Below are 19,684 nucleotides of genomic sequence, written 5' to 3'. Positions count from 1 at the left end.
TGATGCATTAAGGTAATATCAACTGTGCTTAACCGTTAGTTTAAGAATAGTGCGTGCGGTAAGTCTAAAAACAGGCGCATCTGTAGGGTGGAAGGGTCATATCTATCATCTAGACATGTGGAGGAGTTAGATTCTCAGCTTTAACTAGCCCCACTTTCCCGAGCCCTACAGCGAACAAAGTTGTTCGAAAAAAAAACTCTTTCTACATTGTGTAGCAAAGCCGACTGGAGCGAGTCTACCGAGGTACCCGAGCATTTTACTGGCGGAAGAAACGCTATCAGTTTGTGTACGTATAATGGATCTCAGTCCTACTTGGCAATAGATAAAAAAAAAAACAATAAAAAATATCTCGGAAATGATAAAAGAGCAATAAGAAAACATGACTGGCGCCGCTCAGCAGCACCTAAAGTAGAAATTTCGAATCGATAGGCATCCCTACAGGACAATCTAAGTAGCCTGCAGTACGATTTGAATCTAGCCGATATTTGGTCCAACGATCTTTTCCGCTTTTGTAACGCGTCCAAAGGGACACCATTGCATCTTACAGTGAAATGCGCAGATATTTCAAGGACACGCGAGATAAATCTGAGCTCTGGCCACAATACAAGCACATTCACTTCCTACCCCACAGAGCTGGTCTGAACTCTTCAGGGCCTTAGGTTTAACAAAAGTGAAGAGCGCACAATAAATGCTAAGCACAGCCCTTTTTGAAAACTATTAATCTGTAAAAGTAGAAGAGATTCTATGTTAAGAAAATCTGTTGTTAATAGATTATTATTTTTTAAATATTTTTGTACTTAAAAACACCTCCTTTTTGTTAAATTAACAGATTTCTTAAAATATTTAAAAATAGGCCTCAGAGCGTCGTAAAGAAATATATAAAATACACTAAAATAACCAGTTAACCTAATAACCTGAAAGGTGTGAATAACCGCGTTGAGTTTATTTTCCCTCTTACATGTTTTTTTCTGAAATTTTTATAAATAGTTTTTACAAGTAACATTTTAATCGAAAATAACTTTATTTGACCGCTTGCTCTTTTACAACTTTTAAGTACTTAATTATGCACACTTATCCGTATATGTACATACTACACATGCTAAGAACATTCATTAAATATGCACACACGCACACACACGTGCATACCTTAAAACGTACGGTTCATTAATCCAAGCTTTGCAACGCCAATCAAACCTGTTGTTCATTTAGTGGCGAAGTATTTGTTTCCTTAATTTCACCGAGTTCGTGTTTATTTCGCATTAACGCCGCCGCCGCCGCTTCAACACGGACGGACGGTCAATTGCTGAGCGGTTGAAACGAGTTAATAAAAAAAAGGCACACAAAACAAAAAATAAAAAGTACCAACCAACAATAATAGTAAAAGAAAAACACAATTTACTATCACTACAAACAGCAAATAACAAATAACAATCAAAACATAATAAAAGTTACCTGATACACACCTGCGCCCATACTCGTGCGTACACACACACACATACATACAGACAGATGTCTATGCTACTATACCATCACGCTTCATGAGAGAGCATTTAACCATTAAGCGCTATGCAGTGTTGTATAACGTTTAAACAAAAAAAAAACACCACACCACTGTTTGTGCTCATTAGCATGGCGATTAACAACAATTGTAAACCAAGTATTATCACCAGCCCACACGCCTCGTAAAAAAAAAAAAAAATTAAAAAAAATTTTTTTTTATGTCTGTATATATTTATTGCTAGGTGAACACCCTGTTGCATGTAATTATATCGCATTATCATATTTATTTTAATAATAGACTGTGGGTGTTTGCTGTTGCATTGCTGTATTTTTAGCTTGCTATTCACATACATATACATACATATACACACATATACATATATACATGTGTATGGCTTGTGTCTTATATAGAATACGTACATATACATATCTACATATTATCGAACTGATAAAATATACATACATACAAACATGCATATGTGTGCTCTTTTTGAACTCCTCCGCCCTCAGCTCCATAGACATTCCACAAAAATTACTAACATACACATACATACATACAACGATTACGGCACACCAACAATTACGAGACACTATTTGAAAAAAAATTTATAATAAGTTAGAAAACGATTAATTCATCCCCTCTGTCATAGTAAATATCTTCATTTCATGTTCTTCCATGCATTCTTCCACACTAGCGACATCCACAACTGCATTCTTCCCATTCCGTTATTCCATCACCAATTTCGTGCTTATCGTACCGTTGCATTTGAACGCCGTCTATACCTACGCGCTAATCCTTTTCCATGGCCTATTCAAAATTATAAAATTTAAAAAAGAAATATTTAAAAAAAAATTTCGAAATCAAAAAAAAAAAATATTCAATATAAATTGAAGCGTTTGCAAATTCTTTATTCAACTAATTGGCATAAAATGGCCCTTCACCATGAACAAAAAAATAATAAAAAAAAAGTATAATAAAATCAATTACATTTTTCAATATTTTTAAATATCAATTAGTGTTTGTTTGTTTAGTTTTGTTTTTTTTGTTATTTGTTATCTACCATTGTTGCTTTCGGTTATATACTTGCCCGTATTCGTGTTGCAATAGTGCCCATATTAATTTATTTATTTCAATGATTTAACTAAAAATATTTTTTTTCTCAAATTAAAAAGCCGAAGATTTGTACAAAAATTAAAATTCAAAGCAAGTATTGATATACAAATTATAAAAATAGTTCATGTCAAAATATACATAATTATTTTTCCAAAGAAATATTCTTCTTTCTGCGTACAATTTGCGTCAATTACAAAAATATTAAAAAGTTATTAGAAAAAAAGAAAAACAATTTGATGTGAAATTTTAATTAATGTTGGTGAATGTCATTGATGCCAATTGGTTGGACCGTACTTAGTTCCTGTAACCTCCACTTACCGTCACTCCAAGTTTTTGCTTTAGTCTTTTGAAAAAAATATATAAAACCTAAAAGAAATGTTTATATTAGAACATGGACCCTTTTCAGTATCCTTCGCTCCTTCAAGCCGTACATCTAATTAAGAAGCACCTATTGTTTGCCAGTTACAAATTTCCTAGTTGCGTTGGATATAAAAAGGAAAGCAGTTTTGATTATTTGAACTAGGTTAACCTTTGCACGGAAGAAGATTGCCGTGAAAAGTCATACCAGCCAGTCATACCAATTGAGATAAACGATTATATTTTACTGAAATAATAATAAATAAATAAAAATTCTCAAAGTCGGTAAATTTTTCAACTACGCCAAAATGTGTTTAAACTGATATAAAATATGGGTCAGTCCATGTTAAATCGACGAATGTTTGAAGTTGGCCATTCTTGATTTGATCATTGCAAAAAAAATGTTTTTTTCCAAAGTTATGCAATATTCTAAGCTTCTATATTTCCGGGATTTCCAAAGTTTATTTGTGAATATTTCAAAAACCATTGGGTATAGTTACAAAAATGAAACATAATAAAAAAAAATATAATAAAAAAATTTTAAGAATCTTGAAATTTAAAAAATTGCAAAATCATAGACTCATAAAAACGTCTGGCTCAGTTTTTTAATACAAAACCTCCAATTGAACTTTAAATATCTTAAAATCTTTAATGTTTTTTAGTTATGAAATTTTTTTCTAAACTCTAAATTAAGTTAAGGTTAAAAAATATTTATTTAATTTAAATTCATTATTAGTTTAGAGTTTGGATTTTTTTTTTTCAAAATTCAAAAACACATATTTAAAAATCACCTTCCTGAAAATGAGGGCATTGTGTGTATAACAAAAATTGAGTTACAAATTTATAAAGGTTCTTTCTTTCTTTTATTTTTTAAATTTCAAAATTCTGTAATTTTTATAAAGCAAGCAAGCAAGAAATAACGCAGTTATTTGTCATTTTTTAAAAGCTACTTGAAATTCAAATGTAGTTTTGGACACGAAAGGTTCTGAGAAAATGCCGAAATTTTCCGAAAAAAATTCCGATGAGCCCGCAAAAATTTCGAAAATTTAAAAATATGAATACGGAAAAGTCGAAAGATAAAACGCGAGGTATCATAAAAAATCCCTAACGGTTAAACAAAATAATGACCGAAAAGTCCCGAACGGCTCCGAGAAAATCCCGTGAAAACTGTGAGAAGTTTCGAAAACCATTAAGAAAATAAAAATAAAGTTGTTGTATTAACAAACAAAAAACAAAACACTCTAGTAGCCTTGTGGGTAACAGAGGAAAGTCTTTAAGGAGCACTATGAAAAATTTATTTTTAAAATTTTTAAATATATTTATAAAAACACTTTTTTAAAAAATTTGGAAAAATCAACCGTGTCTAAGCTATTGAATTTATAGCTACTATACCAGGTCTGCACATCTTGATATCACACTTCTTACTAGAATCGAAGCAGCGTCACTCGATGTACAAAGCCGTCAAGAAATTGATAACAGTTTACATCGCGTTATCCTCCAATAGTAGGCGCACTAAGTCGAAGAAAATGAGTCTTTAAAAGTGAAACTGTTTCACTTCCCAATAGAAAATTTCACGAGCTAAAACCACTGCAAAGAGCCTTCCTGAAAGTAAATAGGCCTTCCACTCTGCACTGCTTTCTCTGTTCCTTTTCATATGAAGTGGCACGAACTGAGAGTTTCTGATTTCGCTACCCAAAGAAGTGCTTCCAGAAAGAAAAGTGGGATTGCTCAACATTATGTAGGAGGAGTCACCAACTTTAAGCCAGTAATACTTGGGGTGAACTGCAGACTAGTAGTTGGTGAGCTTATGGGACAATGTGAAAGAGCATGCGACACTAAGAGCTTGCCTCAGTGAGAATTTTTAAAGTTTCTTTCTCGGAAGTAGCATGCGTTAGTATGCGAAAAGCTCTGAGGGTTAACACTGTATACTTTTACAAATGGCAAAATGCACAATTTTATTTCGAAAGGATATTCGTTTGTAGGCCTGTGTTATCCCTTAAACCCTGCCACTTAAATCCAAAGTATGCAATATAATACAGATTAAAATAGCCACGATTTTGAGTCAATTGAATTTGCACACACGTACATATGTATGCATGTATGCAGGTAAGCCACAATCGTCAAAGCTTTTCCGCTTCAATACGTCGCTGCATTTATGAGCGATTACGTTCAAGTGAGCTGTGATAAAACCGATTTAGTGGCACTTTTCCTTCGACCATTAGAAAGCTTTCATAAACTGCCATAAATATATTTGCCTGTACTAAGCACTTTATACCTACGCATATATGTATTTACTCGTGTATGTAAGCGTTTTCAAAATTGATCAGCACTTAATATTTATGGAATTGAGTTGCGTGCACCAACCTCTCAGGCCCGCGATTCTCGCAAGTACCTACCTACTCACAACGAACCCATTCACTTTAAGTGCTGGAACAAACACTTAGGCTACCATGGAAATTAAGTGTCCACATTTATGTCCATTTATATGCATCGCTTCATACATACATAAATTATTGCACGACTTGTTGCAATTAACTTTGCGCTGCTGACCTCAGCTTTAATCCGACCCACAATGCAGTGCTTGACTTTATACTTAGCTATGTGCATATCATCTTTAATATACATATAGTAGTAGTAGTATGTATGTATATCTGCTTGCATACTAGTAAGTGCGTGTGTGTGCGTGTCTGCGTGGGTGGGTGTTTGAAGCTTCTATGTGGCCGTCATCTCAACTTAACTCAAACGAAATCCTTGCCACCGGTACATAATTGCATTGCGTTGATTTCGTTAAAAGTTTTAAATGCTACGACAAAGTGACATTAACTTACCACAAAATGCACTCAACAAAAAAACTCCCTATACACTTAGTTAATACAATAATAAACAATAATGATAAAAGCAACAAAGCAAGCAGCAACAACAACAACGGTTATGCAGCCATGGCACTACCCCGCAGTAAAATTTATAGACAGTCTGACAAGGCGCTCGTTCCGAACTACATACATATGTATGTATATCAGAACTATCTCTGAACTAATGCAAAACGCATGCATCCGTTGGTCGCGAGTTCAAATCGCAGTGGAGGCAGTTGTGAGTTTTCAAATTTTTTTTTTTAAATAAATAAAAACGTTTTCTTATAAAAAAAAATGTCCAAATCGGAACCGGTTAGAAACTAGTTGCAAAGTAATGTACTGTCACCGCCAATGACAGCACCGTGTAAAACTGTAGAGTTTAAAGCATTGCCTGGATATTGAGCTAGAACTAGTACTGTCGGCAAAAGGTCTAGTTCTACGCTAACTAGTTCGGAGCTAGTCAGATTTTCTGCAGGGTACTAGTTATTTAGTTACCTACATACATACGCATTGAAGTGTTGCTTTTTTTAGTGAAAGACAACAACACACTTCTGTGGCTTCATATTCATAAATATAAACTTTTGTAGCACGCTATCTGTATGATACAGTGCTTCGTGCAACATTTGCCACAAATTATGTGTGGTTTGACGAAAATATATGTACATACATACGTACATGCACATATCCTTACATATGAATATACTATACACCATAATCTACCACAATTTCATTACGAAGATTAATAAAGTCAAGTGCATTGCATTACATGTTGCATGGTGCATTACACCGCTACGCTTCTCAATCAAGCTTCAAGCTATCCATCTCTAATATACCGCTTATTATTCGCATGTCGTTGTACAGTGGGCTGGGAGCTGACAATAACTGAAAAGAGAAAGGAGAATCGTAGGCACGAGATCTTTTGAAGCAATGAAACAAATTCATATGTTCCGTGACTTTGTCAAATTCAACGCAATTTTTTTTCCTTCGGTAACATGCAAAAATTTCGTTATCAGTCACAAAAAAAAAAAAAATAATAATTGTGGAAAAATTTCAGCACACTATCTTTCACATTTCAGTTAGCGCTCACAAAAATAAGAATTATTAATGAAAAAACTTTTCCGATACTTTTTTTTAATAAACAATTAAATATATGAAAATTAAATATATGAAAAATTTCAGTATAATAAGTGCAAATTTGAAGTAGCTAGGGCATACTGTTGATTTTTTTTTTAAGGTTTCATTTTTTTCCACGTAAACTAGTCATCGAACATAATTTGTATGGAAGAAAATGATGGGAACGGTCAACAAAAAAATTGACAAAAATTATCGTTGCCCTTGCTATATTGAAACTGAATTGGCTAAAGGGTTATTTGTTTTTATTTGTTATATTTATATATTTATTTGTTTGTTAAAAAAGACGAGCAACAACTTTTTTATGTTAAAGATTCTTTTTTCTGCTAGCGCAAACTGAATTGTTCGTTCTATTTGACCTAATGTAGATCCTATTATAAATGCTGTTTTATACAGTAAGTAGGAATGGCAGACAAAGTGAACTTAGTCGTTTTACATGCCACAATTTTTTCATAGAATTCGCAAATATTTTTCTGGCGAAACTTAAAAATTACTTACATGATTTGCTTTGGAACTGTGCCGCAGTGACACTTAAGAAAAGGTTAATTTATTATGTTGGTATCATCTAAGGTCTTCTTATCTAATAATGCAGAAGTAAAATGTAATTAAATTTAAGTAGCGGGGTTTAGTCTTATTTTATGTCCTTACAAATTCCTAAAAACAAGGATCCGGACGTCGAAAAAACGAACACAGTCGGCAGTCTGAATAAGCCATAGTCACTGAGTACTATATGACGTCGCACGTATGTAGGTCTGCTGGCCCCTTGTAAAATCGTTGTTAGTAGCAGTTGTTTCCGAATACATACCTTCAAAAAAAGAACGAGCTAATTGGAAATGTATACATATGCAGCTCGGAGAAATACCAATACTATACTTAAAAATTACGTAGGTTTAAGAATTTTCATTTCTCTCAGTCTTTACTATTTCCGATTTTTACTTTTCCCAAATAAATATCTAAAAAAAATATTGCTTTTGTCTACATAACGAGTATTATCCACTTTAAGCCCACTGTACGCCGATTCATTTGAGTTCGCTTAACACATTTACAGTACTCATACGCCCTGTAGTGCGATGGGCGCAGCCGATTGTGGCTCGTGGCCCGTGGCTGTATGCAATGCAAGTGGGGTATAACAATTGCAATATTTGCAAACATACATATATGTATGTATGTGTATATGTATGTATGTATGTGTGATGTAAGAAACCGTGCATTGTGTTTTGCAAGTTTGTGGAGAAGAAAGTTGAGAGGATGAACACGAGCGTTTAAAATGAGCTGCCTTTGTTTCAAATTTAAATACAAAATATTATCGTGAACTCATCTCATCGCAAGACGTTAATGCGTTTCGCAGGCACACGCCCATACATATGTATGTATGTATACACACATGGTTACATGCAGATTTACTATGTATGTAGGTTTCAGCACACTTCAGCTTGCCCTACAGTTGCCCCACTTCGACCAAAGCGGCGTCGTTGCTTATGTTATCATTGTTATTGTTAGAGCAGTAACGCTGAGCGCAATGTATATATAAATACCTTCGCTAATATGTGTTTGTTTGTGTGTGTATGTGTGTGCGCTTGCATTAAAAAATATTATTTACGATTAGTTGCCAACGGCAAACGTCATCCGGTGAGAAGACATTGCTATCGCTGGTGCTTGATACTCCCGCGCTTACACACACATACATACATATGTACGTATGTACGTACATGCACACAATTGAAAGCGCTAACAGATAAATATGGGACACACATAGGACATACATATGTACGCATGTAGAACTATAGAAGGAAATAAACCGGAAATACGCTATATTCTGCTCCCAAAGATGCCAGGCATTTGATATTTAGTAAAAGAAAAGGTGAAGCGTTAAAGCGTTGAGGTGGAGAATCGCGTTGGCTGTAAATTGCGCTTGAACATTCATTCATTTCCACACCTAATGAATTGTGAAGCAGCATAAAACGAATGGCGAATGTCCTTTGCATTGACATGCATACACATAAACACAGGCTGGCCCACATCCAAACATACATAAATAGTATGTATGTATACGCCAATGTTTAAGTACTTGTCTGCTTACAAAAGCATAATTTATACGGCAACAGTCACGCGGGTGGCAAAGCAGTTGTTGGTTGGCCTTAGAGAGGCGGCGGCGGAAGTGTGGCAGCATCGATTCGATGGCAGCGGCAACAGCGGCAGCATCGATGCTGCAACAATATCAGCGCAAACAGCAATTGTTGTCGACAAATGAAGTGGAAATGCGAAAGCGAAATGCAACGTGTTGTTGTCAGCTCTTTTTCTTTTCACGCTTTTACGTCTTACTCCGTTTAATTTATCTGCACTCTTCTGCAACACATTTTATGTCTTTAATATTTTTGCTGTCCATTTATTCGATGGTCGACATGGTCGCCAATGGCCAGAGGCGGCGCAAGAAGATACAACAATGGTTAAAGAGGAAACTAAATAAATGAAATAGATGCGGAAAGGACGTCTGAACTGCGCAGATATTTAGTTCCGTTATGGTGATAGGACGGTATTTTATCAATAATAAGTCAAGGATAGGGAGATATACATACATACATGTGTATAGTATAAGTTTTCATATGTATAATAATAGACTAACTATTAGACTAACTATAACTCAAATAAAGATCACTAATCAATGTATATTCCGATCAGTTCTTGGTTAAGTTACTTTATATATTAATAGGCTCATCTGATCTAAGTTTATAGATGCGATTTTCCGTCCGGAAGGACCGTGCTAATCGGTTGTCTATCTTGGACTCATCTGAAGAGATATATAGCCAGTGTAACAACTTCGCAATAACTCAATTTTTGCCAATGGCTACTGTAACCCTGCAATCGTATGTCCTACTTTATGAATATTTTGCATCCTGTGCAGATTTTCACCGAGATTTGTTCCTAGATGCTCCGCAGTTGCGCTGAGATTAAACGTCGAGTTTCCTGATTAAGGTGTTCCCAACGTAGGAACCTCATGCCTTCTCGCAAAAGATACAAGCTCTATTATTGAGATTCCCTTTTTGTCCATTTTCCTAGGCCCAATTACCAACCTACTTAAAGAAAATATTGTTTGATATTTGGCATTTTTTGCCAAGGAATTCGTTGCTCTTTGGTAATCCTACATCATCCAGTTTACAGTTTTTTGCTGTTGGGTATTTCTAGCAGTATTTTATTCAACTCGAATCTTCTAAATGCATTAATAAATTATTTGAATTTAATTTTAGAAACTTCAGCAAGCTTCTCATTTGCATAAATCTGTTATTCAGGAGCATTGTTTTTAAATAGAGCAAACAACAATAAAGCGTGCCTAAATACATGCACACATTCATAAGAAGAAAAAGTAAAAAAGCGAAGCATCTAGCTTGCTTGATATCCTAAAAGTATGCAATGTTAAAAGTATATTCTAACTTTGCAATGAAATGTGTGGCATTTGTTGCATGTAATCGCCCTAAAACCATTTTTCTTAAGCCTTTAACAATGCGTGTAAATCCAATGAGGAGTGTGCAAAGGATGAACATTGCATTGCCCAGCTTACGTAAGCACGAAGCACTCTTATATTCGCATAAAAAAATACAACACGTAACGTATGAACGTATGTTGTTAGAATGGGGGAAAAAAGCGTAACTTGTGAAATTAATATGTTGCCGCAGCCTACAGGTGGCTGCCACCACATAAACAACAATGATACAAAACTTGCAGCAGAGGCAACAAATGTCAAGCGGCGCAGATAAGATGCCAGCAAATGTACTATGCTGTGTTTGTTAGTGTGTGCATGTGTAGGGGATTGCAGCAATACTTTTTTCTACGCATACATACTATGTACTTGCAACCAGAGCTATAAATTGCTTGGCATTTGGCATGTCGCATATGCAGTCACACCTACATACACCTACTAGGGTGGAGCGAAAAAATTTCGATTTCGATATTCTAATAGTGAGGATGCTGTGTACGATCGCCCCAAGAGCCTTAAAGTAAATTAATATGTTTTTTAAGATTTTCTAGAAAGAAATCGCTTTAATTTTCAGGATTTTTTTTTTGTTATTGACGGTGTTGTGTATTTTCTTCCACATAAAAAAAAATAAATATTGTCGATTATATATGGAAAACTGCGTAGAACTGTTAGCAAAAAAAAACGCTGTCCAACTAACGCATGTGGCTGAATTTAGGGAGAATTTCTCGGTGGCAGTCATATTTGTACTTAATTAATTGATTTTTAATTAAGATAAGCCAAAATGGAAAGATGCTTCTGTAAATTATCTATTGGCCTCACACTTGTACTTGTTCTATTCTTTTAAGTGGGTCAAGCTTTCATTTTAACACAAAGTATTATGAAAGATATAGGTGTAGATACATACATATATGTATGTAGAGGTACTCTCCAAAAGATGTACATAGAGAATAAAACCAAAATATTTTAGACACACAACTTCCGAGTAATCAACTTGCCAAACATTTACGCACCTATGTATGTATCTATAGATGAAGTGCAGAAATATACTTGCTCTACAATGTGTGTGTAGATTCTACTAAATACTCAAATCTGGATGTAAAAAAGTATACATTTTCTACATCTGCTAAAAGCGTTTCGTTTTGTAGGCCAAATGTTGCAAATGTTGTTATCACTTTCGAATCGCATTGTTCGCACGGCACGTCTACAGGATAAAGCATGCAGGATAAGGATGCAGGAAATGCTGCCGAACGGCATGACGCACGTGTGCGTGTGCGTGCGCAAAAAAAACAAAATATTCAAAACTGTTATTGCTTTGGAGCTTGCCTGCCCTCCGCTCTGCTGCGCACCGAGGGCGGTAGTGACTTTGCATTGCATTCCAGTCAAGATTTTTCAACAATGGCGTAGCATATGCGACCGCATGACACTCAGGTGAAATGTGGAGATTTTGTTAAACATCATTTGAAAGCTTAAACAATGCAAATGAAGTCACAAGCGGATATTATTGTGAACAATAGAAAATAGTAAACGACAAAATAAAATACAAGAAAATAGGGTAAGGGATCTATCCAAATGGAGGGGGCATAAATGCAAGTATTTAAGGATTTTGAATTCAAAAAATTTTTTTTTTTAATATTAAGCGACACAGGGCCTAGAACCATCATGGGATAATTAATAAAATCTGCCCAATGATTATGATCTCCATATAATAAGATCTATGTAAACAAAAAAGACTAGCTTGAATTATGGGCGCAGGCTGCACAGGCCAAACAAGTTTATACCGGCTGTGAGGGTTTGAAATCGTAAAAGTTTACCTTCTTGTTTACGAACATTTGCGCGCCTCATAAGGGGTTTAAGCAACAACAATAACAATAAAATTCTATTGCTTACACTTTTACTAGGCGTTTGGCCGAGCTTCTCCTACAAATTGTGGTGTACGTCTTGATGGAGAAATTTACAGTTTTACAAATGGATTTTGTGAGAAGCCTTTTCAAGGCAGATATTCGTTCAGAGGTTTGCCATTGCCTGCCGAGGGAAAAAACTTTTTCTAATTTAGATGTTGACCGGACCAAGCAAACACATTTAGTAATCTTGTCACCGACAACATATTATGTCTAGTTTACGTATAAATAACCAAAATGTATATATTTTATAATTTAAAATAGCCAAAGCTTTATGACAGGGATTTGGGTGATCGAAAAAATGTATTCAGTTTTTATATAGCCAAAACTGTGTGTCCAGATTCTTAATGACAAAAATCGTATTTCGTTGTTTTGTTTTATCCTAAAGTCCTTCAACTTGTTTGCCTATATTCGCTATCCAATATCTACAATCGTCTTTAAAATGCAGCATTAATTTTTAACAACAATTTAATTAATTTCACTTAACGCACAAAAATGCCGCCTAAGTATAAAGTATAAACGGAATCAAATCGCTGAGCGAACTTCGTCTGACAAATTTCGGCGAGTATAGATTTATTTTTAATTATGCCAGCTGCCAGTGAAAAAGTAGCTTTGCTTTTCTGCTTTTCTAGCCGATAATTACCAGGAAGAAGCATCGATCGTTTCGTTTCTCTTGTACTGGGCGAAATGTTGTGGCGAATATCATCCGACGTCACCGTTCCTTCCGACGAAATTCGATTTGGTTCTGTTTATATGTATACTGTTTTTAATCAAGGGAATTAAAAAATTAATAAATATTCGTGTTTTTCAACAAAAATTCTGACCAAAAGCAAAGCTATATGCACACAAAGTTTTTAAAAAAGGGGAAATATACGACACCAGCTTGCTGGCACCATCAAGCTTGAAGCATCCCTGTGGGGAAAATCTCTAGTTCTGAACTGGGGCGCTTCTAGTACATTTAGACCCAGTACTGGTTCGCGATAAATCTCTTTTGCATGCAAGCAACTGGCGAATTTAACATGGCGATGTCCGCTGCATCCATTTTTCGATAGTTCCGAACTAGTCCTAAATTCTATAGTTCCGAACCAGTTCCAAAATCGACAGACGAAAGAAAAAAGTATCATGATTTTTCAATCTTTTTGGTTCTTCCATGTGTGCGATTTTAGGTTATTTTGGAAGAAATGTGTTTTCAATTTGAAATTAAATTTGTTTGAATGATTGTAAGAAATGTACGTTTACATACCTTTAGCTGTAGCTGAGTTTGCAGAGGTGCTCGCTGTTATTTCTTAGATTCCAGACGGTCCCAAGATGTTGAAATGTTAACACAAATTTTAGTTTTGTATTACCAAGCTATGAAAAAGCATCTGCGAAGCGCAGAATAGAACAGGCGTATTTGAACGAAAAAGCCGCCGAACACATATCTATGTAAAGTAAACAAGCCCTCCGCTGCATCCCTTTTTCTATAGTTCCGAACCATTTCTAAATTCGTCACTTTAGATATCGATTTCTAGTGAAAAAACGGAAATAAATTAGTTTTTTAAGAGTACCACTTTTCGCCGATTTCGGACTGGCGGGGATTTAGTTCATATCGGACTAGTTCGTTTTTGGCGATAAAGACCTAGTACGGAACTAGAAATTTGATTCACTAGTCCGCGATTTCCCTGCAGGGCTATGACATACTACCATTGGTACAATATTTATTTATTTATAAATGAAGTCCGGAAAAAACGAAATGATTAGAGCCGAAATTTGATCATTTTTTTAAACATTTTATTAAACATTGTTTTTTTTTTTTTTAATTCACAACGGCAATAATCTTACGCAAACACGTCTTTGACTTATATAGTGCAAGGAATTTCCGCCAAAATACTTTTTACTCAAAAAAATGAGCGAATTTCACCATCCTCGGCACCATCATGCTGGTACAATCTTAAAAATGTCAAATCGTTTTTGATTTCGCACCAGCAGCTGGTAAAATCACTCCACAAGAACATACACGGTCAATCGACTGGCACCAACACTGGATAGCGCCAGCATGGCTGATATCATGTATGGGCCCTTTAAAGAATTGATACAACGTTTGATAAATCTTTTCGAAATGTGAACCTTATAAAAGCTTTGCCTGAGCTATGTATCTAGATGGAATAAATTCGCCTCGTATTTGATGAATTCCTCTGTCGTGGAACAGAGAACATTTTCATTCATATTCCTGCGTCCTTTTCCTTTCATACATCCTTTTGTCAGCCAGACGTTTCAAACTACAGTAGCACAAATCAAATTATAGTAATTTTGAAATACAAACACCTGTACATACATTTCTACGTACACACATACATTTGTACATATGTATTTAACACATGCAACTATAGCATTTCACATTTAACTATTTCACCTGAAGGTTTAAAAACAGTCATTTCCCTTATTTGATTGCCACTGCCACATAGTATATTCATACATACATATGTACATACAAATTTACTACTACAATAAAACATGAAATAATATATATTAAGAATGCAATAAATTTGCTGCGTCGCTGCTGTGCCTTTTCCTTTTGCCATTGCTTTGCCAGGCATTTCAATTCATTTGCTTAGCAACGAAGCGAATAAGCAGCAAACTTATTTTTTATTGGTGTGATTTATGTCTCGCTATTTATAAAAAATACACTAAAAATACATTACAAAAAAAAAACAAACAAAAAATAGTAAAAAAGCAGCTAAGTGCACACTCACATTGGTGCATACACAAGTACAAACACTAACATGCGACATGCATAGCAGCTGCATACTTACTTACCTTTCATGCAACAACTCATAAATACTGCATTTCGCCATTTATTTGTTGGCACTCGTACGCCCTGCCCAGCTCATACTTCATTCGAATGCATACATTTTATATGTGCTTACATACTTACATACGTATGTATATATTTTTTCGCTTGTAAATAACCTTTATACTATTAAAGAAACATATTACTCGAGTAGGTGCATACATAAAAAAAAACTAAATAAATAAATAAGTAGGTACTGTAAATATTATAAATTGCATTTTCGCATTTTCTGCTCATAATTGAAGTATATAATCAAATTCCTAGCATTCTTTACTAACCAACTATGGCTCATTCAATTGTACTCAATAAAAAAAAACAAATTTCCACTTTCTTGCTGCGGTCGTGCCACCTGCAACTTCGACTTGACTCGAATTTCAACATGAAATGTGCAACATGAAATTGCGACCTCGCTCCGCCACATAACTAAAACGCACACCCACATACATATATATATATATATATATATATATTTATAAATTCGCACTCAAATGTGCGCGCTGTGATTTTGCTGCAAACATTTCGTGAAAATCTGTGCACCGGCATGCCGTTGTTATTTGTGTGCCACTTGCGTTTTGTGCGCACGTGTGTGTGTGTGTGTGTGGACAACTGCAACTGTAATTTAATAATACAACCGATTGCCACATTTACATACGAACTACGTCGACCCACCGACCCATCCACCTGCATCTGCAACTGCGTCGTTGTCCTTGTCGTCGTCGACGTTATCGTCAATTAAATTAATAACATCTAATTGCATTTGAATGACCAACCGAACGACCGACCGGCGCAACCTCCGTTTGTCGCCACACTCCATTAACACCTGTGAATGGCATACGTCGCGTCGCGTCGCTTCATGTCGCTTCACGTCGCTTCATGTCGCTTCACGTCGCCAGTTTGCAAAAGCAAGTTAGCGTGATGAGCATGAATTTATCAGCCAAACTGGATGAGCTTCAAAGAGGCGATCGACACTTGGAGACGACAGTCGCCTTGTGTGAAATACGTACTCAGCTGCAGGAGCTGACCAAATCCGTGGAGAGTTGTCAAAGTGAGGTGTCAGAGGTGAGTGAGCTAGAAATTTGAAATGTATTTATGCATATATGCGTCTTTTGTCGTCATACATAAAGTAACAATTAAATTTAACGCATTTATACACACACTCACTTATGTATGTAGTATGCCTAGATTTATTGACAGGTAGCGTTATAAAATTATATCGTCAGCCATTCAATCTGTTTTTAAGTATGCAATTGTGTATTGGCTGCATATGCTTCTGCGCTTCATAGAATTTTTATTAGACAAAAGCCTTAAAATCCACATTCAAATCAATGTGCACCTGCGTATTTATGTATTTACGTCAATGAATCTGTGACGTATTTAATAAATTGAATGGCAAATTTGTTTAGGAACTAAACACATATCGACACCAAGCTAAGTCTGACTAAGTCTAAGATGTCGATATAGAGTTATTAAGATTCGCCTAGGTTTCGGGAAGATTGAATAAGGATCCTTAATTAATTAGTTAGTTCATAAACTTGGTAGAACAGAACAAGACCTGCGACCTAGAAGATATTTTGTATACTTATTTATAAGACCCTAACCAGATTAGACAAACGAGAAACTGAGATTCTATCAGCTGCCCCTAGTAATTTCGAACAGTGCCCTGCCATAAGAATTCTTATATTAAAAGGTTCGACCAAGAATGAATTTAATGACCCCCGATGTTTATTCGCCTTTAAGGCAAATTAGCACTTCGTCTCCGTGGTGAAGATAGTTCGGTATACATATGTGAGAGCGCAGATAGCCCAGTGAATAGCGGTATAGCCATTCAACTAACTCTGAGTACAGAACCCATATCCGACCAAAAAATTTGCAAAGAGTTTTGTTTAGCCTTTTGTAAAGAGCAATTCGAGAATATTTCACTTTCTTAGTGTATGTACATACATATGTATGTACCTTATTGCAAGCGATAAACATAACGTCTGCCGAATTTTCCCGTAACAATAGCTGCAGGCGTGTCTGCGTAATTCTTGTCGGCTTAAGAGACCATCATGAGAGACTAAAATAGGGGAGAAAGACCACTCCCTTTTGGGCATCCTCTTACGGCTCTAATATTTTCGGAACTATTGCCCAGAAAACATTGTCATATCGTCGTCATGAAGCATGGTAACCATCGATCCGAAAGCGCAGATATATGTATATGCCTCTTTTATCCAATATTCTTGAGATACATACAAACATACATAGATAAACTTCCTTAGGCCCTTTAAGTCTTACTAACTAAAGGCTATTGGACGGAATCTACCGATTTTCGGTTGACACACAAAATTGAATACCGTTGTAGGGATTTGAAACTCTAACTTTATCTTATCAATGAAAAAATTAGGCTAAGGGTTGATGCCAATGTGCGTCAGGAGGCAGTGTCCCGATTTTTGGTTATGAAACGGACTTATTCCTTCAAGTTACTCGGTGCGTATTCTCAAGTACAACTAGACAGTAAGTCATACATAAGTAAGTAGAGGATCAATCGATGATTTCATAAATGCATCTTTTAATTAGTGCTGGAAACATATTATTACCGCCTAATTCAAAGGATTCTACTGCATATGGTAACTTATCCCTGCCCAAAATAGAAGCTGATCTGTTATGACTTCTACCTATGTTCTGCGCAGACAGGACCAACCGATATTTTTCTAACGAATAATTTGGGAAATGTACCTCAATCAACTATTTCATAAATGTAAATGTATGTATTTGCTTCTTTAGTAGTGTCATTTCAATTTCGTGCAGACGGGAAGCCCGTCACATTGGCGGCTAAAAGTGAGTCTGCTCTCACATTCATCAGATTTTTGAAAAGGTCGCAGCTTATTTTTCCGGTTGTAAAGTTAAATTTTCTCTCTAATCTCGAACTTGGCCACTCTCAAAACGTATATGTATTCCGAAAGGCTGCAGAGATTAGTTAGCGGTGATGAAGGTGTGTTTCGCAAAAACGTGCTTAACTCTCTCCCGTGCCGGACAGCTGCGATGGAAATGGTCTATCGTTTCTTTAGACCCCGATGAGTTACATCTAAAGGAGAAAGTGAATTATGACCCTAGTAGTTGAAAATATTTTAGCACAGTAGTAGGACCAGAAACACTTTTTAGGCCCTTCAAGCTGATAGTGATATTAATAGTTCTTTTCCTAAGTGAATATAAAGGCATTTAAAATCAATTGTTAGGAATGTATAAAGAAGAACGTAGTTCAGTAAAATAGACAATATAGTAGATTGTATTTGACGGCCTTTTTTAATATACAATAGTTGATACAAAACTTATGATAACTCAAAGCGTAATTGTAAGTATATGTATAAATAAATTTTCATTACAATTTTCATTACGTAAGTCATGTAGAAATTGTTAATGATCCTAAAAAAAATACAAATACATATATTTAACTCAACTTAATTCAAACCCCAAGTGTTCCGAAGAAAACTCACAGTACATATTTATCTATTTATCTGTAAAAACTACCAGCATTTCACTTTTTAATATTTATTCAAAAGAAACTTATAACCAACCTACATATATTTTAGGTAAAACGGGACATGGTTGCCATCAAACACGAATTGGACACCGTGCAACAGGTTAAAGAGGAAATCGAAGAGCTGCGCGAATACGTCGACAGACTGGAGGAGCACACACACAGACGGAAGCTAAGACTTTTAGAACAAGTTTGTAGCTTAAATTATTTGCCATGTTGTGTAATTAATACTTGAATTTCATTTATATTCATGTACAACAAAGTTAAAAATCTCATTATGCGTGCGAATATACAAAATTCAAAAATTTACACAACAACAACAAAAATGCAATTCGATCGCAAAATCAGCTCACAATTACACTCGCTTACATTTATTTGTACAACCAAAGTTTAGCGCATAATGGCATTTACGAATACAGACCGCTTCTTCATAATCCTTGTGTTTGTTATTAAATATTATTATATGTAGTTGGTTTGTTATTTAGATAAATCGATTTTTATTTTTTATTTATTGCATAAGTTTATTTATTTTATTGAGTTTTAGCCGTAATTTTATTTCAACCTAACTAAATTCCAAAATGAAATGTAAAAGCAAAAATAAAGTTTTCTTATTTTAGTAAATAATTTGATTTGCAGTTTTATTTTTTATACATATGAAATATTATTTTGTTGCTTCAAATATTTTTATGATTTTATTTGTTTTTTTTTTTATACAAAAAAGGGAAGTGTTCTCCGAATTACTATAGCGAAATTACCGAACAATAGCGAAATTCCTGAATTACATAACGGGTGATTTTTTTGAGGTTAGGATTTTCATGCATTAGTATTTGACAGATCACGTGGGATTTCAGACATGGTGTCAAAGAGAAAGATGCTCAGTATGCTTTGAAATTTCATCATGAATAGACTTACTAACGAGCAACGCTTGCAAATCATTGAATTTTATTACCAAAATCAGTGTTCGGTTCGAAATGTGTTTCGCGCTTTACGTCCGATTTATGGTCTACATAATC

General features: G+C 35.1%; 1 protein-coding gene across 1 annotated transcript in view; it reads left to right on the top strand.

Annotated features, from left to right (window-relative positions):
- The window catches only part of LOC118748077 (glucose transporter type 1), a 54,922-nt gene that overhangs the window by 13,025 nt on the left and 22,213 nt on the right, over positions 1-19,684 (top strand). The window contains 2 exon segments of the mRNA XM_036482377.1: positions 16,048-16,213; positions 18,724-18,861. Of these exon segments, the coding sequence (XP_036338270.1) occupies positions 16,048-16,213; positions 18,724-18,861 (304 nt within the window).

Source organism: Rhagoletis pomonella, unplaced genomic scaffold (assembly GCF_013731165.1).
Source record: "Rhagoletis pomonella isolate Grant_MI unplaced genomic scaffold, Rhpom_1.0 Rhpom_scaffold_00012, whole genome shotgun sequence".
NCBI classification, from domain to species: domain Eukaryota; kingdom Metazoa; phylum Arthropoda; class Insecta; order Diptera; family Tephritidae; genus Rhagoletis; species Rhagoletis pomonella.
This window is presented reverse-complemented; position numbering and strand designations above follow the sequence as displayed.